General features: G+C 40.3%; 1 protein-coding gene across 1 annotated transcript; it reads right to left on the minus strand.

Annotated features, from left to right (window-relative positions):
- Nucleotides 1-20,097: 20,097 nt before the first annotated feature.
- On the minus strand, nt 20,098-22,152 carry foxi3b (forkhead box I3b). Its single transcript, XM_077578048.1, has 2 exons — nt 21,401-22,152; nt 20,098-21,282 (listed from the first exon to the last, which is right to left on the minus strand). Exons 1-2 carry the CDS (start codon nt 21,999-22,001, stop codon nt 20,720-20,722), a joined length of 1,164 nt encoding a protein of 387 aa, XP_077434174.1. The 5' UTR covers nt 22,002-22,152; the 3' UTR covers nt 20,098-20,719.
- Nucleotides 22,153-23,258: the final 1,106 nt, after the last annotated feature.

Here is a 23,258-nt window from a genome sequence, read left to right on the forward strand (position 1 = left end):
TTGAGTGAAAAAGCGTGTGCAGGCAGGCTGGAAAGGGTGGAGAAAAGTGTCAGGTGTGATGTGTGATAGAAAAGTTTCAGGTAGAATGAAAGAAAAGGTTTATAAAACTGGTGAGACCAGCGATGTTGGTTGGTCTGGAGTCAGTGCCACTGAGGAAAAGACAGGAGGCAGAGCTGGAGGTGGCAGAGATGAAGATGCTGTGAAAGAAGAATAGAGAAACACCTTTCCCAGATAATGATCTGTTCTAAGCTCAAACTAAACTGTAGTCGACCCCTGCACGTTCACAGTTCAGCGATATCAATTTAATGTCACCCAGGGGCTGACTGGACATCCGGAATTTCAAGAGTTTCCTGTACTGACGGTCCATTTTCAGGCCGGTGCGCCCCTGACTACCCCACAAACCTTAGTTGATAAATATTAATTGCCACATGTCGCCAGTCACCGTGCACATTCACCCCACCATGGACAAATATGATTTGGTGCATGTCCGCTGTGTCGCCTCAATGACAATTATTTTTATTCCCCAGCCTGTCCCTGATCCACCCATTTGTTTTTTGATTGTTTTGTTTTTTGTTTTGTTTTTTAACAATCCCCCATAACCTCAGAAAAACTCTGCGTAACAGGAAGTGTTCAAATTGCGACATCTGCGTTAACTATGACATAATGCAGCAGGTGCTCGAACACTATTGTAACCTTTCAGTGCATTCATGTTGGGTGGAAAGAGCTTGCACAAACACAGCATTTAACTACTTTGGTAGACAAAAGGATCTGGATTTACCTTAAATTATTCAGTTTCTGTCAAGCACAAGCAGTATTTCTCTTTCTTTGTTGTTACATTAGCCGCACATTCTGCTATCCAAAGCAGCTGTGCCGATCAGCTAATGCACGAGTTGTTAGAGGTCCAAATTGGTCTGAAAAAGTAGCGCTAAAATATACTGTCTCTCTCAGTTCATCTTATGGTCGAAAAACAGCTGGAGGTTGGTTAGCAACAGGCTAGTTAGCTTGCTGCCACATAATAGCTACAGCCCTTAGCTTAGTGCAGCCGCATGGTCACCTGCATTAAGTCGGCCTAGTCCTTTCACCTCAATGCTTTTTGTGGCACGTTGGGTGCATGTCTTGTGGGACGATAAGAACGATGGAATGACATGCACAAGTTTGGCTGGAGTTGACGTCCCGCGGAGCACTCTCACAGGTTCAAGTAAAATTCATGGTGAGTTTTTCAAATCTCCAAAGCACTTCTCTGTCATATATTAATTTTGAGTGCAAAAGCTGAATTCAAGCTACCCATAATAGCAGCAAGAAAAACAAGAACAGAAGTTTTTTGGCAAACACGTTGCAAACACATCTGACACAAAGCGCATTACATAACTGTACATAACAAAGTGTAGGCACAACTCTTTAATATACTTTTTTTTTTTTTAAATAGGAGAGCTCAGTGTTATTTATTTGGAAGCCTTTCCGAGTCAATAGTCCATCATCATCAATGGGGGAGCTAAATGACCAAAGGAAGGATAGATGAAGCACAGTGAGATCCACAACACCATCCTCCACCAACCAGCAACCGGAGGGAGAAGTAAACTCTTTTTGAGTTTTATTAGATGCTGGTGTGGTGGATCTGGCATGCATGAAAACTTCCACCAAAAGGGGGAGCTGTCGACTCCGACCAAACGAGGTCTGCACAGACCCCCAGAACCCCCCAGGCCATGACTTCACCAGAGCACAACATCCTGGGCCCCGCAGAAGCCACTGACAGGAGAGCAAACCCAGGAACCCGTAGCGACCCCCACCGAGACGGCCGACGCCCTGAGGCCAGTGCAGCAGAACGGGGAACGGAACAAAGCAGAACCACATGGCGCTCCACCGGCCCACAGACCCAGTCGCCACCCATCACAACGCTACTTAATTAATTCAGAGTTGTACGTCCTTTGGGGCATTCAAAATGTATCATTAAATGCAGTCTCTTTAGCGAACTGGTTTATAGGCCTCATATATTACCAATATTGTGCAGCTCTTCTGCTGTGCATCTTAACCTGTCAGTGGCAGTAGTGTGACACAGGTAGAGTTGCTCAATTATGTAAAACAACAAACACTCAAACTAAACTAGAACCACTTGCCTGTTCACATGGACCGTGTGTGTGGGGGGCCTCCTGTTGGACTAAAATGTCTCCAATTCAAAGTAAATGGAAAAGTTTACTTTTGATAACTAAAATTCTATTTGTCCCTTCCCCGAGCTTAGATGTGGGATTGGCAACCACTCAGGATTCAAAAGTTCAGCGACAATTGGATGTGACACTCCATCAGTAATTCCGTCAGTATTGTGTGTTGGGATAGTTCAGTGGGCAATGGTACATGATGAAATTCTATAGGCGCTTTTGCCACAAGGGGCTGGCTGTTGGGACCAGTTAGAAACAGGTTGATGCAGCGTGGAAGTAGAAAGATTTTTTTTTTTTTAACTACTGGAGAGAGAGCTACCTGGAACAGCTCGTGCTTCCCTTTCCATTTTGTTGTCAAAAAGCACTTATCTTGCCTCAACTTCTGTTCCTCTTTCCACGAGTTGCATCTGTTTATAATGAGGACAGTATGCTCTCCATTTGTTACTTTGCAGTCTACTAAGTCAGACCTTTATTTTATTTTTTGAAGCATTAGCTTACTAACTGTGAGCTGGAGTTAATCAGAATGTTAATAAGCCTCACCCGCTGAATGCTGACAAATGTCATAATAGCCCATTGTTTAAATGTGCTCATTTATTGCCTCATTAAAAAAAACACAGCATGGATAAGAAGCGGGTTGTTCGCCCACACCCGTTTTTTTCCCATTCATGTTAATCCACAGGTTCACATTCAACTCATCTGACGGAGGAGTTTTAGCATTCGCATCTAATCAAAGTGAGTGCAGTGTTCATCCCAGACTCTCACTACTCCAGTCTACTTTTATCAAGCTGCTGAAGTGTGAATCCATCAAGCGGCCCGGTGGCTCCCGCGGGATCCTGCACAGTGCCAGGTCATCTAATCAGCCATTACTTTGGCATCTAGCAGGGAAAAAGGACAAGTCAATGGCACAAGTTTATTATCCATGCATCTGCTTTACTTTTGCTTTGACCTCCATCAGCGTTTTCTGTCTCATTTTCAAACTCTCACATTTTATAAAATCAGTTTTCTGACCTGTTGTTTCACCATCTCTTGTCTACCCGCCTCTAGCCAGGAAAAGTCGTGTCCCTTTTGCCCCTCTGCTTGAAATTCAGATGAGCCGAGTGTCAGGAGTGGTTATTGTCCAGAACAGCTCATTCATTCCATAAGGTGCAGGCGACGAGAACAAGGAATATGTTACCATGTCACGGTCGCATAGGCTCCTACTACTCGGGAGAAAGATAATGGCCACGGCTACCATAAATGACATTTCTATTTTATTAGAGAATTCTATCAGTCATTGTCAAAGAGGATGAATGTGATACTAAATGGAAAATATACATTTCAAGTATTTTGTAAAGCGACTGAACAACAAAGCATTGAGCCCTGTAGAATATCCATTTTTGTATTCAGAAATGGAGATTTATGTTGAACAATTTTAATACAATGAACTCGAGCCTGAAGAAATTATACAAACATATGATCTTTTAGAGATATTACAATTTTGTAATTTGGGTGAAAGTAGTATACAGGGTTCCCGCAGGGTCTAAAAAAGTCTTAAAAGGAATCCCGACTGTCATGGCAAGTTTGTTCTATATTATTTTTCTGTTACTAACATAACTGAGATTTGTTTTGTTTTTTATCATTTCCAGTTGAATACATTTTGTAGAAACTTTATTTGGACGTACGCCACCATTGTTATTACGTTGCAACGCATTCAGGGCCAGATCCAATAAAGGTTTGCGTAGCTTTTGCGCAGCGCTAACTGCTATAAATGGAGCAATCCAAGTGCGTGTAATCCACTAAGAACATGCAGATGGGGAAATTCAGCTCTAACTGCGCTGTCAACCAGATTGCACCTAGTTGCGCCAATGGTTTTTGCGCGCATGTAAATTTGGTCATTTGCATACATTTGGCGGAGAAATTGCCCACCTCTATGCAAATGAGACTCATTGATAAACAACGTCTAATTCACAGTGTCCATAGCAGACTCATCAGGCTCTGACTTGCACGCTTGCAGTTTGGATGACTGCTAGTCATTTTTTAAAGAGTGTGACTCAAAGGTGCGTGATCCTTTTGACTTCCCTGTGCCTTTTGATGTCACATCTCTTTGCAGGGAACCGTGCCTGGAGTCGGGAGTCCTTGCTGCTATCGTACACTGGCATGGAAAGCGGGCGTTTGGCTGAACAATTGCAGGTTTGTTGTGTCACGGTGCCTGCCACATGTGCCTGAGTCGGTGACGCCATGCATAGGGGACTCAAATAGTATGGACCTGACGCCGCTATGACCAAGCTCCACGTCTCCATGTGCACTGTTAAGAGCCTTGTCGTCCATTCCACAGTCCTCCAGCTCTCCTTGGATGTCGTTTAATGCCGTTCCTAGCGCTCGCATTTGCAACTTCCGGAACCTTATAGCTCTCGCTCATGTTCGGCAAATCAACGTAAAACCCGTCGGCAGTTGTGAGATCGTGGCACATGCTCTTCGCTCTTCTTTTTCTTTCTTCCTCACTTAGATGCCGGCTGGCCTGGGTCGATGCATAGCTCCGGATTTTGGCAAAGCTGATGCTGGTGGTAAAGCCTGCATCTATCCATGCAAACTGGAACGGAACAATAGGTTTAATCCCAAAAGGTTATGGAAAACATAGCCTCTCACTGATCCATTGAGGCAACACTTTCTCTCACTGGGGTAACCCAATGACATGACCTGCAGCACATCTCTAAGCTTGGCAAAGTCAACAATGCGTGGCAATGCCACGAATGTCAGGGAGTGCAAGAGGATTTCACCCTTAAGGAGGGGTGGAATCTTTTGCAACACAGACACCCATGAAAAGAAAACCTATGATTGGATAGTTTTTTATCTCTTTTTTTTTTTTTTACTTCATGGTTAAGGTTTAGTTTGGGTTTAGTTTTGATTTTGTCATGTTTCTTTAAGTTTCTGTCATGATCTGTTGTGTTCTGTTTTTCCTTGTGTGTCTCTCTTGGTCTTACGACACACTCCGAGTGGGATAAATCCAACTTCAAACCCTCCTCAAATGCATCATAAGACCGCCATTTTGACTTGTGACGTAATGTTGGAATTGCCAACAGGTAAACTTTTTTGTATCGGAGCTTATTTGTATTTATGCCAATGTTATGGAAAATTAGGAGGGCACGGTACTTGCACCTCTCGACAGACGCATGCCTCAACTGTTCTCCAGCACATGCAGAGCTGTTTATAGTTGCTGTAGTGCAGCATTCGAGGGTGCTAGGAAATTGCCCTACCACTGTAATCTACCTGGTTACATCCGTGCTAAGCAAATATGGCTTCATAAGAATTACTTTGTAACATAGTTTTTCATTGTCTCTCTCTCTCTCTTGTGCGGACTTAATGTTAATCCAAAGGTAAAGCAGGTTTGTTGTGAACTGTCCACCGGGAGCAATATGGCCCTGTCTGTTAAATGTGTCTGCATGAGGGGACCAGTCAAAAGAAATCTGCTGGGCTTGTGATAACTGTCAAGGGATTTTTCCTGCAGCAAATTCCGGACTAGACGCAGAGACTCGTCCACCCACACATGCACATTTACATATCGTTCCTGCTTTTCCACATTGACTAGAACAGCAATTTATATGCACCAGTTAATATACTCGGCATTAATGAAAAGCCCAGTGAGAAGTTGAAACTTTAGATGACTGTGCCTACCAGTCTGGTTGGCAAACATGAGTGTGACACTGCAGTCGGGGTAATTAAAGCACAGTTGCTACTTTGATGTGTAATGAGATCTTTTCAGCTAAATAGATTATTATTAGCTAATGGATGACGGGTATGTTGCTGTCAAGGCTCTCGTGCTTGTACATAGGCATATTATGTTGTAGGTCATGATGAATGGATTAAACACCTCAACAAATTAACATTCCCTCGCTTACTCCTACATCTGTGTGAATGATGCAAATGTTTTGTGTGATTCATTATCCTATCTCCATGTGCGCATGGTCTTTCTTTTCAGGATTCGAGCATCTCAGCCAAGCAATATATTATTTGATCAGATGACTGATGTCATACTGCAGGGTTAACCAACCTTTTTGAACCTGAGCTGCTTCTTGGGTATTTAATACAAAGAGCTTCACGTTTGGCAGGGTTCCCGCGGGGTCTAAAAACGTCTTAAAAGGTCAAAAATTCTGAAACGTAAATGTTAGGCTTTAAATGTCTTTAAAAACACCCATATTTTTATCCCAGGTCTTAAATTTAATTTACCCAAGTCTTAAATTCTTATATCCGCTCCGTCCATTCCGAGAACTGTCTGTAGAAAAAAAAATTGTGCCTGTTACGTTGTTGTCTGTCTGCGTGCGGGAAAACGTCCACACCAAAAGCAAAGGGGTGCTTTTGAGGGGGTTTGTATTGTAGCCAATGTAGTTCGGGCGGGCGGGTAGTTTGTGGCGGTTAGTATAGCATCTAGCTTGTTGCATTCAGGTCACGGCAGATAAAATCTTTTGATTGTACTAGTACAAGTGTGAAATTCTAGTGCATTAAGTAATATACCACCAAATGTGCTAGATGTTTACTTGGTTATTCTCATTCCTGAACACTGGATGGCTATGGAAGCCCATTCCCGGCAGTAAAAAAAAAAAAAAAAAGAGGAGTTTTTTTTTTCCACTCCACTGTCAGAGGCCCGTTTCTACGACGGCGTATTAGGGCTACGTATAAATAGATTTTTTTTTAAGAGGACCTGGGCAATATTCCGAGAAAAATTTACTTTATAAAGTTGGTTTTCCAAATAAGGACATAGTAATTGCTTTAGCAGAGATTAACCATATGATGTTAAGCATTTGCTCTTTGAAGCGATGTGTACGGCCATTGGCCAGCGACAAAGGCGCCTCACTTTGTGAAGGTCCACACCCGGACGATCAAGCATTTAAGTTAATTTGTTAAAATGTATATTAACTTTTTTTGCAATTATTATTTACACGTTCATACATTTTGGTATTTTTTTTGTTGATGTGTCAAATCTGCTGCTCTCCATCTTTCACTAGCATTTACCTGAAGTATTCTAGCATCTGATTGGTTAGTGCAGAGGTGGGCATCGAGGGCCGCAGTCCTGCAGGTTTTGCGTGTTGCCCTTCTCCAACACAGCTGATATATGATCAGCTCATCAGCAAGCTCTGCATAAGCCTGATAACGATCTTGTTGATTGGAATCAGCTTGTGTTGGAAGTGAGAAACCTACAAAACCTGCAGGACTCCGGCCCTCGAGGACCGAGATTGCCCACCTCTGGGTTAGTGTTAGTCAGCTGATAGGCGATCAGGAAGCGTTGTCGCGCTAACTGCAGTGAATGACGAGTAAAGTTTTATACTTAAGAAGGAATCTGTCTCCATCCTGCCTTTTCATTTTAGAAACAGTGTCCCATTAACCACCAATGAATACTCACGATTAGACTATAGCTACGCTACATGTATTTCTCGTAAGTTTCTGAGTTTTTTTCTCACAAATGTGTCGGCCGTGCCTCAGGGTGTAGAGACGGTCGTTCAGTAGTCCAGTGGTCGTCTAGAAGGTTGGCTGTTCGATCCCTGCTCTCCCCAAGTCATGTGTCGTTGTGTCCTTAGGCAATACACTTTGTCACACACATTGTCTCCAGTGCTATTCACACTAGTGTATGGAAGGTGCGGATGTTTGGTGGAGGTTGGAGGGGCCATAGGTGCACACTGGCAGTGCCACAGGGTAGCTGTGGCTACTTAAGTAGCTTACCGCCACCGCAGTGTGAATCTGTGAGAGCATGAATAATGTATCCATTCTCTGACACAGTTTACATGCATGACCATGTCGCACTCAATGAAAATCTAAAAGTTGATTTTATGAAGTAATGTATAATTGTACTTTATATTGTTATATTTATAATGATGTGATTTGTGGTGTTATAGACCTCTATGCGATAATAGTCCATCACGTTGAAGTTAGGGTTTCACACACTCTACGGGTGACCAGAAGTCTCTTCAGATTACGTCTGTATCTAAAAGTATTAGTTGAATTTACACATTTATTGAGCCCTCTGTTGAAATTAAAATTATGTTGGTATGCCATTACGCTCATTTTGGTTCGACAGAACGTACAAATGGCCTGAAACTTGAATCCGCGTGTGGCTTGAATCCGATGGAGGGCTTGCGCATGCCGCATGGAGAGTTCTGATAGAAAACATCTTCAACTAAAAAAATTAAATAAAAAATCCACTGGAGGACAATGATAATTTGTTTTTTGTTTTTCCACTGGCGGATTCTGACGGTGCAAAAAAAATAAAAATAAATCCCCACTAGCGGACAGTGACAGTCTGACAGTGGAGTGGAAAAAAAACCCCTCCTTTATTATTTAAAAAAAATTTTACTGGCAAGAATGGGCTTCCATAGATGGCCCCTGTGTCGCTCCTCAAGTGTAAACAGAATGACACTTGTAGGTGCATTTTCATGCAGCAGGGGCCACTGTTTCATTAACTCATGCTACCAACCAAAATTTCTGGATTTATTTTACATAAGTTCCCATTCTCCTCCCAAGCTCCAACAACCTTCACATGTATGCGTCCTATGCACTTTATTTATAGGGTGCTATCAGACAAAGTACCAAGCACACCAATTCACACAGTGGTAATCAATCTTTCAGATGTCCCTACCTGGGAGAGCATGATCATACAAGAAGTAGCAACCTTTCCATTCAGAATATATCTGTCTCTCCTGGTGGTAATAAATTCACATACATACAAAGATACATACATACATACATACATACATACATACATACTACGTCATGTTTACAGTTAGTCTTCCTACTCTAAAAACATTAAATGTGTTTGCTAAAAGTGTCAAAATACTGTTAAATAAATAACACTTGATGTGGATCAATCATTCAATCATATTGCTAAAAATAAAAATAACTTATGAGATATAAATAATACATTTTATGATTGGACTACTTGTTAAAAAAATATGATGCAATCATTTTGTTATGATCTTAGAATACTCATGCAATACTTAAGCAACATTTAATGGCATTATCCTTGAATGAATAAGTGCACAGGCTTCCACAGATTGCTTGGTCAAGATCAGCCGAGTGTAAAACCTCCACTTCACCTCATTCCTACTTCCCCATGAAATTAATTTACCATTGATTTGCGCTTTGACCTGCAAAGACTTGTGAAGTAATGAAAAAGCAGATGAGACTCCTTTGTAATACCATAGAGCTGTGCAAACAAATTGAAAAAGTTAATGATGTTGGGTCATGTCAACTGAGGTGGAAAAAGACGGATGTGTATAATATACAATATTAACTATGAATGACTCAATTTCACAGAGGCAGTTTTCTCTTACAGGACAGTAAATGGGCTATTTCCTCTGTAGATGCTGTGCCTTTACCCCAAATCTCTTTGCCAGGGTGATTCAGTGTGACGGTATAACACAAGGCACGGTCAAGTTATCACAGCAGTTGTTTGTAAAAACATAATTGTCAATATATCCTCTAGCTGTAATAAACCAATATGTGTGTAGCATTGTGATATCAATCAAGGATTTTTATTGAGTTATAACGAAAAGAGTGGCTCTGTGAAGCAGTGAAATGGACCTAAAAATCGATCTCTTGGAAATAAAATTGATTAATGTGTCATCTGTACGATTGTATATAAGGGCCATGCATATATTTTTTTTTCCGAAAGGGGGGAATATTCCGAGATAAAACTCGCAAATTTGTCACTTTATAAAGTCACACATTTGCGACTTTATAAATGTGCCAAATTTACGAGTTTATAAAGTTGCAAATTTGCCACTTTTTAAAGTGGCAAATTTGCGAGAAAAAAAATTCTTAAAAGAAATACACGTAGCGTAGCTATAGTCTAATGTGAGGATTTGTTGGTGGTTAATGTGACACTGTTTATAAAATGAAAAGGCAGGGGATGGAGACGGATTCATTCTTGTCATGTTTAGATTCAGTTTTATTTGTGTGTCTTCCTTGGTCTTGTTAAGTTTGATCCTGCCCTTCCTCGTGTTATCCAATCAGTGCCCTCAGCCACTTGTGTCTTGCCCCAGGTGTGTCTTGTTGTGTCTTAGTGTCTGTGTGTTTAGTCTGCTGTCTCCCCTCTGTCTGTGTCGGTTCATTGTTTTTCCCCCATGTCGTACTGCCCGTTTTTTGCCTCGTCTTTTCCCCATGTCATGCTGTTCGTTTTTGCCTAGTTGTTCCCCCATGTTTTGGTTCATGTTTTGGTTCATGTTTTGGTTCTAGTTTTGGTTCTAGTTTTGGTTTATCTTCGAATTTGGAAGATCACCTTTTGTTTGTAAGTAATTAAAATTCCTTTTTTTTTGATTGAACCTCTGCCTCCTCGCCCTGTCTTCCCGCATTTGGGTCCTCAAGCTCCCCCATCCTGACAATTCTTAATGTAAACTTTACTTCTTTTTTTTAATTGCTTTATTTAACAAATTGAAATCAAAAGCCCAACATGGCAAACATTAAGCAAAACATAATCATCATCACAGTACACAACAATCTCACAATAACAGTAAAGGAAAAGGGGGAAAAAAAGGAAAAAAAATGCGCAGTTCAGATCCATATCATAACCAAATTTAACAAAAAAGGATTTCACAGGATAACAACGATGAATAATTTTGAAAGACACTTCCTTTACCTTGTTCACTGAAAAGAATTTCTGAGGCAGGGTCCAAATTTTTTTCCAACATTAATTCTTTACACAATATTTCCAGTATGATATTACAGGTGACACAGACACAATATCAGATTGGAAATGAGCATGGATTTTGCGATTGTTTTTATGACGAGAAGGTATGAAAAATAATCTACCAGTTGTTGATTCAGTCATATCAGCAATAGGAGTGTCAGCTGCAACACCAATGTGACCCCTATACAGCATTAGTACACCAGAAGGAATAGGATCAAAAACTACAGCAAATTGTTTAGGCGTCACAGGCCTCAAAAAGTGTAGAAGAAATTCCTCATAAGTAAATAACACTTCCCTGTTGTTGAAAAATTGACTCATCCAGATAATATTATGATCAAACCAAGTCTTTAAAGAAATTGATTTGTTCTTGTAACAAATGTCTCGGTTATTCCAAATAGAGTAGCGGTGTGGTGAAAAGTTAAGTGACCAAGCAAGCAATGTCTGCGTATGGAAGTCCGATAAGCGAATAGGGATTCTTTCAATTTTATAATTACATAACAACAGAAATCTTAATCCACCAATTTTGGAAAAAAACATAGTTCGAAATACAGTTCCAAATTGAGTTAGGATTGTCCAGAAAATAACTTATCCAGTTAATTTTAAATGTATTATTTAAGGAGTCAAAATTTATGACGTTAAGTCCCCCCTTTTAATTTAAACTTTACTCGTCATACACGGCAGCTAGAACAACATTTCCTGATCCCCTATCAACTAACTAACACTAACCAATCAGAAGCTAGCATATTTTAGGTAAATGCAAGTGAATGACAGATCGCAGCAGATTCGACACATCAATTTAGCTACTTGTAAACAAAATAATAATAATACCTAAATGTATGACTGTGTAAATAATAATTATGGAAACATAAATGTACAAGTAAATATTTATTTTAACAAATTATCATAAATGCTTGATCATCACTGTCATGTTGCTGGCCATACCCAACGCTTCAAAGCGTGAATGCTTAACATCAAATGGTTAACCTCTGCTAAAGCAATTACTATCTCCTTATTTTAAAACCAGACCGAAAAGGAACGGCACAAACATCCGAGTAGTACGCTACGAGTACTTCTCGTAAGTGTCTGAGTTTTTTTCTCGCAAATCTGCCACTTTATAAAGTCACAAATTTTTCTCTTTTTTTCCCCAAAGTTTTTTTCTTGGAATATTGCCCCCAGCCTCTAAAAAAAAGATTTATATGTGGCCCTAATACGTCATAATATAATCTGTGCCATTATTAACAAAATAATGTTCAAAAATTCGGAAAAACTCTAGTTTTGATAAGGCAACGGGCACAGATATTTTCAAACAATAAAAACTGTAATTTGCATCTTGCCACAAAACAGTCAAACTAAATAATTGCAGTATCATCCATTTACTCCGGACAAGACAGTAAGTCAAAAAGGTTGTGATGTTCAGTTGAAGTATATCTGTGGTTCACAAAACAAACAAAAAACAAAACAAAAAAAACATAGCATTTAAGTTGGGCTGCTTTATGAAGCAACTGTTTAGATGGAACATGTTTTCTTTTTCCTGCAGCAGGTGTCACTTAACCTTCAGGCACTAGTAATGAAATAAAGCCATCACATTGAAGGCTTTATGATAACAAGTAATGTTGTCTGTGGCGAAATGCCACTCTTAGCCCGTCACAAATGACATTCAAACTCTGAACTGAGTCATATTTGCTTGAAATGAAAATTTATGGCAATTTGCGCTAATACGCTGAAATATTCTTGACAGGCAGTGGTGGGCCATGCATTTGGTACCTGGGCCTTCAGTGGCAACTTGCCCTACAAATCTACCTCTTAACACTATTACTACAACTATTTTATTGTAGAAACCATCACAACTATGCAAAAACGCAATTTAACAGCACACAAATGGGCCATATACTGTACATCAGATCTGTTCAAATATCATAATTATTAATGTGACAGAAACATGTAATCATGTGTGGAGATCACGACAGGCGTGTTTTGCGCGTTGAAATTGTACATTTTCCCCTGACTAACCAACCAACCAGAGGATGGAAAAATACTGAAGTAATTGTGGGCCAGCACGTTGGCACCCCGTGAGGTTAATTTGAAATCTGGCCCTGAGAAGATTAAACTGACATGGCAGCATACAGAGGCTGAACTAAAGAGAAATACACGGACCCTAGTGAGACCATTTCTGCTTATGCAATGTTAAGCACTGTGTGCAACTGCCCAGATTTTCAAGAGAACAAGGATAGCCGCTTTGATTGGCCAGGTGTTACCTGCGTTCAATCCCACAATGGTCCACAATGGCGTACATTTGACGAATTTACGCCATTGTGCACCATTGTGAAAAAAAAAAAAATCTAAAGAAAAATCTCCAGCCACGCACCCAGTCAGACTTTTTTTTCTTCTTTTTTTTTTGAGAGCTCAGTATTGTTCATTCGGTAATCTTACCGATTCGACTGATTGATGTCATCATCATTACTCTCTTTTCCCCCCTTTTTTTTTGTATGTGTGAGTGTGTGCTCATTAATTCGCCTAAAACCTATTAAAAATCCCATACCATTCACATAAACCGAATACTTCAGAATCCCGCTAGAGTCGTGAAGTTGTCAGGAGACCAGAGGAAGGATCAAAGAAAAGAAAGAAAAGTGAAATCCAGCATCCAGACATCACCTACTACCCACCGGGTTACCAACCAAAATCTTTCACGAACCCCAGTAACATCTAAATTCCAACAAACTAGGGAGACCTCAAGAGACCAAAGGAAAGACTGAGGAAAGGAAGGAGATCCACAGATATCAGCCGCCACCGATTCAACGACCAGAGGAAGAAGCAGATTGTGTTTGAATTTCGATAGATGCTGGTGTGGTGGATCTGGCATGCATGAAAACCTCCACCAAAGAGGGGAGCCGTCGACCCCGGCCAGGACAGAGCAAACACAACCCTCCAGGGCTCCCCAGGCCGCGGCAGCGCCAAGGCACAACCCCCGGGCCCCGCAGGGGCCACCGGCCGGAGAGCAAACCCAGGAGTCCAGAGCGCCCCCCACCCCAACACGGCCCGCGCCCCAAGCCCAACGCAGCAGAACGGGGCATGGCAGGCCCACCAGACACCAAACAGGCCCACAGCCCCCGCTCCACCCCAGGACCCCCCCGCCACACACCCACCGCGCCCAAACCACCAAACAACCCCCCCACCCCCACTTGGTGTCATTATTTTCTTTACCACTAGATGGTGGCACTTAATTTATTCTGAGAACTTCTCAAAGAAGAGTGAAGACGAAAACCCGGAAGTCATCTTTTGTTGAAACATATTTAATATAATCCTCTGTAATCCCGCTTTAAAGAAAGTGCTAGTAGGTTCATTTTACTGTATAATGTGCATTTTCAGGCATGATTATTGATGTAGGCTATATTGTGAGATGATAAGTTAAGTTTGTTAATTTAGGAGGAAAAAACACACAGGGATCGGTACACTATTATACAGTACAGTACTTTACAATATTTTTGTGGTAGTCATTGCTCTTGCTCTATCGCAATAAAGTCTATGTGTTTAAATGTGTTTGTATTATTTGTGTGTTTAAAAACTTTAACATTTAAGTGCCATAAATGCTATAAAAAGACTCCTAGAGAGAATTTCACTATGGTATCTATATTGTTTATTGAACTCATTGAGGGGTGGTCTTGAATACAACTCCCGCGATGGAAGGGGCATTACTGTAATATAATTTCATGGAACAGATGTTATAATTTTGGTTGTGCATGTACAGTTGGTCAGGGGTCCTAATACTGTTTAGGCCAGCAGAGAAGACTTTTGCTGGCCCTGACAGCTCACCACTATACTGCACTGGACAGTAGACAAAATAGTGCCAAAATTCAGCACTAACAGCTTTTCTGCCTGATTACAACTTAATGGGGTGTCAGGAGTTCTACAACGATCTATGCAGTGCGGATACACACTCAGTTAAATTCCTTCGATTACCAATAGAAAGGCTGATGTGCCGCAGCACTATTTTGTGCCGGTGGATGTACGGCATGTGTGGGGCATTAACAGTTGTCATGGCGGTGGAACAAAAAGCACAATATCTCTGTAAATTAAATGATACCATTTTTTTTCTTCATCATTGTCAGTGTGCTCAGTTGCGTTGCGCAACTACAATCACTAGTTTGTCAGGCAGAAATAGATCCCAGATCTACGTGGGTCATTACCTCAATGACATTCATATGTCACTGTAGGCATCTTTGTTTCCAAATGCAGCAATCCTCAGATGAGCAACGCAACTTGTACACAGAATTGACCTGGACGTCCTTATTTTACACCCAACGCAAAGTTACTGTTTGTGGAAAAAAATCTAAACATAGACCTACCTAAATCAAACCTAAATGTGCTGAATACGACACATGCTACTGGTAACACAGACACATATGACATGGATTAACGTCCTATATGACCTATAACTTAACTTAAACCTATAAAACAATGCATTCTGGGATACCCGGAACACATATGGGCAAAGTGTTGCCGCATGTCTTTTTTGGAACGATATAATGCTAATGTTAATGAAAATGTTAATATGAGATAGAAGATCAACACTTTAGTCTTTTATTCCCAGGTGTGATCAAATTTGGACTGGAAAGATTTCAGAAAATTCAAGTCTGGCAATGGCTCTTTCTTTACAACTCTCAAAATGTTGCTATTGTTTTCCTTGGTCTGCCCATTTAATGTCTGTTGCTTAGTATAGCCTACTAGTTTACTTTATTTTTCAGGGCATTCTAAAAGGTTAATGGTCAATATTTGTGCCATGGCACAATAAATGTTCCATCCCTCAGCATCACAAATGTTTATTTTTGACAAATAGTCTGCGCTTGGGTTATTTTGTTAGTTACACCTCAACTAGTTTAAAAATAGTCGGTAAGTGTAGATGTTTAACACTACTTAGTGTTTGAATAACTACTGTCATAGGACACACATTGCCAAAATAATATACTGTCTCTCCAATACTTTGAAAACTAAGGCCGGAATGTTGATTTCTTGTCTCATATTCATCTTTGGTTGTCAAATCCAAATGTTTTCATTCTACAGAAGAAAAAAACAGAGGACTTGCCATGGATGTAGGGACAGCAGTAGCACACGCTTTTGGACTATGAGAGGAAGTTTTTGGAGATAACCTACACAAAGCTACTTTCTAGGTTTGATCTCTATGGAGCTGTGGCAAACCACAAACCACCCTCTTGCATTACATACTCATTTTCTCTGTGCCTCCATGTGTTCTCTTTATACTGTGGTCCATCCCACAAGCTTCCAAAAAGTAAATAGAGAAAATAAATCGTGTGAGGATGTGATTATGTTGAAATTCATGGTCCCTGTAAAGTTGTGATGGACATGCACCAAGAAATATACTGTACTTAAACTGCAAATGAAAGTTAAAAACATTACTTAAGCTGCAATCTTCAACTCAGAGAGATTCCCACTTCGGGTGTTGTTCCCTCTCCCTCCCTCTCTGCAAAGCCCTCTTCATATCACCATGTTTACTGGCTGTTGACATGGAAAATATTTTAGGGTGAAATAGCAATGATTCATATATACACAGCTTCTCTCTGTGCTCCTGTTTGTCTTTAAACTTAACTTTCCCACAAATCGTGTATATAAGCCATGTTTAGGAAGGGGCGAACCTTACTCTACAAGATCTGACGGGGATGGATGTTACAAAGACGATGCTGCATTCGTATAGCTGTCTGGCAAAGTTGGCTCAACTGGAATATATTTGGGGACTGAAAGATGATTGAGCATGTTTTATGGAATTTGTATCTTTAATACACCTTTTCCTGAATGCTACAGCAGGGAACAGTTTCTTGGATGTTTTTGTTTTTTTAACTAAACAATTATGGTTTGCATCAAATTTATGTATTCCAATCCAAGCTGTGGTTGAGGACATTCACATTTTCCGTTGACCTTTAAAAGACACAAAGTTTGTGGACTAAGGGCAAGGTATTTGGTGCTTTCATCACCTGCGTACGTGTGTCTGGAGTGTGTTTGGGTGTTTACACATAACAGTAGGCTGGTAAATCCTGGGCCCACTCCTAGAGCACTGAGCATGACCGCATATCTCCAGGCTTGACGTTCTGCCCTGCCGTTTACTAAACAGCCTTGATAGGGCACGGCTGTTTTAGTAAAAACAGAAGGTGCGTGTATTTGTGTTTTGGGTTAATTTGGTAACAGGACATTTATCATTTTAATTCAGATAGTATTGAAGTGAAGAAATAACTTCCACTGACAGTAATTTCAACAGACTCACGACCTGGGCTCAGAATCTCCACCAAAAATAAAATTTTAATGCTATTACATTCTAGCAGCATGTCCTTCAAATGCTTTCTTCTGCAGCTCTGAGATAATCGCTCTTCTCTTAGTTTATGATATAAACATCTTGCACTACTCAAACACACACAAAGCGTGTGTGTGGGAGGCTGAATTCCGTTAGTTCGGCAGGTGTGTGTGATACTGCCACGAGCCAGGCAGCAGGTGGGGGCGAGGATTTATTAGATTTTAATCACATTACTGTATTGAGCAATAATTCCACTCCCTAAGGCAAGGAAGGTGCGTGTGATGGATACCCCTCAGTGACATTGGCCCCGACAAATCTGTCAAAGAATCATTTTGAAATGCATATTTATAGTAATTTCAATGTTATGTTTCAAACGTTTTGGGGCAATACAAATATGATTTAGTAAAGTGACTATCCTCAGTTAAAAAATACTTTATATAGAGTCAACTTAAGGGCTGTATTTTCATAGACAGGCACATGTGTACTCTGCGTCAAAACTGGCACATCTGAATTTTCATGCTGGAGCAAGTCTAATTTAGAGTGTTTGGGAATTTGGCACACCATGCAGCACCCCACTCAATGGGCTGAGGGCATTTTCTATTACTTGGCCTGGCACATCTGGCAATTTGGTGACAGAAAGTAGACTAGACTTTAAACCAGGTGACAACAGGTCTAAATTGTGGCTCAGATGGATTTAATCCAGGCGCAGACAGACAGATTCTGGGCTCCACTGATGTGCGGTGGATGTCATCGTATTTCATTCATAAATATAACGTGTACACAATACATTCTGTAGAGTAAAACTGACTCTGTTTAGAGTGGGACCAAATAGACTCCGTTTTAGAGTAACATTTACACTTCGTAGAGAATAAAATAAAGATTAGAAAAAATAAGAGGGACAACCAAGCTACTCTCTGAGCCATGCAGCTCCTCCTGTGTCTTTGTATATTGCTCATGTCAGATGGAATTTTCGCAACTCCAAGAAACTAAAAAAAATGTTTTTGGTCTCCTCTTGGATATGAGCAAACACTAGGAGGGGCATAGCTCTGGGCAGTATCTCAAGCTGAAGATTGTGAGTTCGTTCCTCAACCCTTGAGTGACTATATATTTTTTCCAATTCTTTATTTTACTCTCCTCCAAGTGTAAATATGACTCTAATATTACTTGGTCCCACTCTAAATTGAGTCAGATTTACTCTAGAGAATTCACTGTTAATGAAAACCTCATTGTATAAAACAAACATATGTCTCCAAGTGCCCACTAAACAATGGCTAACATCATCCGCAATCGGAGGTCTTCCTTATTAACGTGCAGGCACCATCTCTTGGACGGATTACAGCAAGTCTGTTATGCTTCCACTATGTGGACCGTGCGCCTCTCACTGAATTTTAAACGGGATGCCGAAACCCGCTTTGACTGTCTGGGAATCAAGTTGGCTGTGTTCACTCCCACAACGGCGCAAATACCAATTTCTAACAGCGCATATCCAAGGAAATACTAAAATAAAGAAAACTCCACCAATCCGGAGTTAGACTTGCTTTGTGTTAGGCTTGCACTAGGCATGCAAATACGACCCCACATTTTTCAGGGTGTGTAAAATAAATTGTTTCACTTGACATTGTTGAACGGAAAAGTGCCTTCAGTTGACCTCGTCATCCATATCCGTGTGATTAACAGTTTTGCATTGATCATGACATTTAAAGGACCAAATGAGATTGAGGATGTGCTGGTAAAATTAAAAAAATAAATAAATAAAGTGCAGAGCACACACAAAATAACAAAAGTTATTATTATTTTTTTTTAAAACAGTCAAGTTGGATAAATTATTCAACTATTGGGATGAGAAAGCAACATGTTTGGGCAGTTTTGAAATTTGCCACACTTCTGTTAATGTGTCTTCGCTTCATGACTCCACTGTGTGGATTACAGGTGAAGAGGGTCAATTTGCATATGAATTTGGCTCAGTCGCAACTAACCCCCCCCCCCCCCCCCACCTCAGCCCTGTATGACTGCGAGGGAGGCATGATACTTTGCATGATTAAAACTCAATTCATATTTTTGATTTAATGACACCTCACATTTTGCTCTGAAATCAGCACATAATGCAAATTTTATAATGCCGATCTCTTCACCTTGCATTCACACACAATCTGTAATACAGACCTTTTTCTCAGTCTTTCCGTCTTTGTTCATTGTTTTTTTTTTCATTCTGTGTTTGGTGTAAATGGATGTCATGCTGCCTGTGTTTCAGGGTAAATAAAAGCCTCAAATAAAGGCTTTAGGCTAAAATTTATCAATGGGTAGTTTACGGGATAGGCCTATTTATATATATTTCAGGACTACCAAACAAACGGTATACAATAGTACCCGTGCATGCAATTTGACCACACTAAATTAGTAAATCGTAAATTAACTACATATGAATTGTGTTTGTCATATCACAATCCTGATGAATTTGAACCAATGTCATTTGTTGATTTTAAATGTTTATGAATGGCACCAATGAAATCTAACAAATAAACCTTAAACCTCTAAAGCAATTAACATTTCTGACTCAGTTTTTTTTTTCAATTTCTTGCACTTTTAATGTTGAAGAAAAATACTACATTGGTGACAATCAATCAAATTGGGTAGTTAGCAATTAGTTCCTAGTTCAGCATCTTGTGCCAGTTGGATCAAGCGACACCCGGTCTGCAGTATATAGGCTACAGAGGCTGTGCGACTGTTTAAGTTGTTTAGGCATGTGAGGAAAGGCAGCATGGGAATGAGGTTGTTTATCATTTCAGTGAATCTGTTAAACAATTTATCACACAAAGCTCAGGTTTCACCGACTCGCTGCTTTTACTCCGCTGGTCATCAATTTCCAGCAGGAACTTTTTTGTCATTTCGTGCTTAATCTTGTATTCTTATTCTGCTTCTTATTCTTTTTATTTGTGTATTTATTTCTCAACATTAAAGCAAAAACTGTTGATTTTATTTCAATAAGTCATAAATGCAGCTGTCAAAAGTATTTTATTCATATCAAAAAGACAATATAGCATAAAGAATACATTAACAGGTGTAATAACAACCAAATTATGTGAAGGATTAAGATTAAAAGACACATTGACATATTTACAAAGAACACAAGACACCTGGAAGATCATCAGATCAGATTTAGGAGGCAACAAAACAAAACAATAATGGTTCACATGAATATAATATGTAGACAAAGGTGTAATTTAACCGCACATCTAAACTGCTGCATTGACGTTGTGTTTGTGTGATACCATCAAGGAATCACAGACATTAGTGTGGAACAGACTGATGTCAGCAGATCAGATCTCAGATCAGTTAAGAATGAGTCAGCTCTGATAGAGACCAGCTTTGTAGGGATATTAGCTGACTCTGGATTTAGTAGTTTCAGACAGTTTCAGCTCTTTTCTGCTGACTCAGATGTTTCTGTGGGAATCTAAGGGGATTATTTTGTCACACGCTTTTGCGACCTTAACTGTCTCTGTCAGTGCAAACATGTTTAGGGTGTATGTGTGTGTGTGCTAACATCTCAAAGTGACAACTAGTCTCAACTTCAAAAGAAAACTAAATTCAGTGAAGAGTCTTGCCTATAACATCAAGTTAAACTTCAGTGCCCTCGCGTTGATAGATGATTCCTGTTGAGCCCAGCGGGGGATAGAAGTGTCCACTGGACGCACTGTACTGGCTGAGGATGGGGCTGGTGTACCCCAATGAAGAGTGAGTGGGTGAAGAGGGGAGCATAGGGGGAGCTTGCACTTGTGGAAGCCATTCTCGGCCAGCAGAGTTTGGAGAGTAGTTACTAAAACTAGAAGCCTGTGGAAGCCTGTGTGGCCCATCTATAGGCAGGGGTCTGCTCAATACATCGCCTCCCACATTGGCTGATCCACCGGACACTCCGGACATCTCAGACAGGAAGCTGCTCAGACAAGGTGTAGCATTGGAAGATGATGGGGAGGGAATTCTGTCCGGTGTCTGGGAGATATTTAGGGAAGAGTTGGCAGAGTGTTTGGGGCTGCCCCTTTCACTTTCACCTGACTCAGGGGCTGCTGAAGTACCATCAACACCAGAGAGGGAGTCAGACTTCCTCTTCCTTTTGCGGCGGAAGTTTCCATTGTCGAACATCTTTTCACAGTTTGGATCTAGTGTCCAGTAGTTGCCCTTGCCTGTTAAGGGAGATTTTGCAAAAATGTAAACGATAGGCCTACAGGATATACAGTAAATAAAAAAACAAACATTTGATGGCGAGAGAAATGAATGAAAGCATAAATCTCAAAATCTTACCTGGATCGTCCTCATCTCTTGGTACTTTTTTGAAGCAGTCGTTTAGTGACAGGTTGTGTCTGATGGAATTCTGCCATCCTGCTTTACTCTTGTTGTAAAAAGGGAAGTTGTCTGCAACATACTGATATATCTGACTCAGGGTCAGCCGCCGGTCGGGTGCTCCATGGATAGCCATGGCGATGAGAGCCGAGTAAGAATAAGGTGGTCTGACGAGTTTCATCAAGTCTTCTTGTGAGGGTAGGGAGAACCAGCTCAACTCCCCTCCGGGGCCGCCTTGTCCAGCCGTGCCCAGGTATGGTCTCTGCATGCCATAGTGCTGCGGGACGAAGGGAGGCCCAGGGTTCCCGGGTGGACCGTTGGTGCTCAGGTATGATGGTGTGTTGAGGCCAGAGCCGTTGAACCAAAGATAAGGATTTGGCGATGGGGTGCTGAAGTCACCCAGCTCATAGGAAGTCGGCGTGGTGCGCTGAGGACTTGGCAGGGATGGCGGGGGGTAGTAACAGTCGCTGTACAAGCTGAGTTCAGGGGGCTCCTGGCCGAGGCTCGGGAACTGAGGACCACAACGTGGAGGAGACTGTTCCTGGGCCTCAAATGCTGACATTGTCGAAGCAGGATTTCTTCTTTCCTTGGAGAGCCTCGTTAACCTTCAGTTTTCTTAATTTCTATGACAAAATCTTTCTACAAGTTCTTTCTGTTCAAGCTGTTGAAGGTAGTAGATCCAAACAGTGCTGTCTGTCCTCTATGCTTGTCAACTTTGCCCTTGCTTTATGTTCAAATGTCACCTGTCATACCTGCTATATCTGTTTCCCTGGAAACGCCCCCACTCTCGTTTGATTGGTTCCTTCTTGAGTAGCCTCCCCCCCTTGGAATTGTACAGTTGCTCCAGGCATTGTGTTCAACCTTGCTTAAGTCTATTTTTTTTTCAAACTTAGGCAGTGGCACTATCCGTCATTTGTAATTTGTTGAGCAAATTCAAATAAAATTAAAATGACCATTTCTTTTTAGAAAGATTAGTAAAATGTCCTGGAACATTCCATAATATGTATTATTTATGTTTATCATCATTGATATGGTATTATTTATGGACAATTCCAAGCTTACGTCACAATTACATCAGTCAAAATGGCGATCTTACTCGGTGAATACGAGCTCTCCACTCTTTGAAAAGCATTGGACAACAGAAGTGCTATATGAACAGAAATTGGACATAATTATAACGTTAGATAAATGTCCTTACAAACAGCGAAGAGGCACTTGTACATTATTACACTGCAAAAACAACAACAACAAAAAACAGTTGTAGTATAACAACATTTTACTGCCTAAAATTGATAGAATGATGGATGGATGAAATTTACAGATTTGTTTTTCTGTATTTTTAAAATATGTTTTAATTTGCACATACTGCGATTTTACATATTAAATGCAAAATAACATGAAATCACTGTAACTGTGAAAACACAATATTTCTGTTCATTGCAAATAAAAAAAATACAAATACATTTAGTTATTATTAAAATGCATTCACAAATTAATCTTAATTTCACAAATATTTGTCTATTATTTCAGGGAATAAACTGTAAAATGCAACTTTTTTAATTATTTTTTTTAAAGGAAAAAAATCTTTTAAAATTGCTGAGAAATTAATAGTAAACATTTGTAATTTTACGATTAATTATTTGTTAATTGACTAATGTTTTTATTTAAAGTATCTACAATTACTGCAATGTTCTAGCTATAGTAATATTCATTGTCATTGTATTAACATTTATTTTGAAAGGACATCTAAAGAGACGGCGAAAGGAGAACATTTGAGAGGATGAATAACCAAGGAATTGGATTTGAACTAATGGATGTT

Source organism: Vanacampus margaritifer, chromosome 10 (genome assembly GCF_051991255.1).
Source record: "Vanacampus margaritifer isolate UIUO_Vmar chromosome 10, RoL_Vmar_1.0, whole genome shotgun sequence".
Taxonomy (NCBI): domain Eukaryota; kingdom Metazoa; phylum Chordata; class Actinopteri; order Syngnathiformes; family Syngnathidae; genus Vanacampus; species Vanacampus margaritifer.

What these genes read in the sequence shown, in the direction of transcription:
- foxi3b (XM_077578048.1), bottom strand. Translation starts at nt 22,001, where the DNA reads ATGTCAGCATTTGAGGCCCAGGAACAGTCTCCTCCACGTTGTGGTCCT. An exon ending in AAGAGATGAGGACGATCCAG is followed by an intron (nt 21,283 to 21,400) that starts GTAAGATTTTGA and finishes CTCCCTTAACAG; the next exon opens with GCAAGGGCAACTACTGGACA.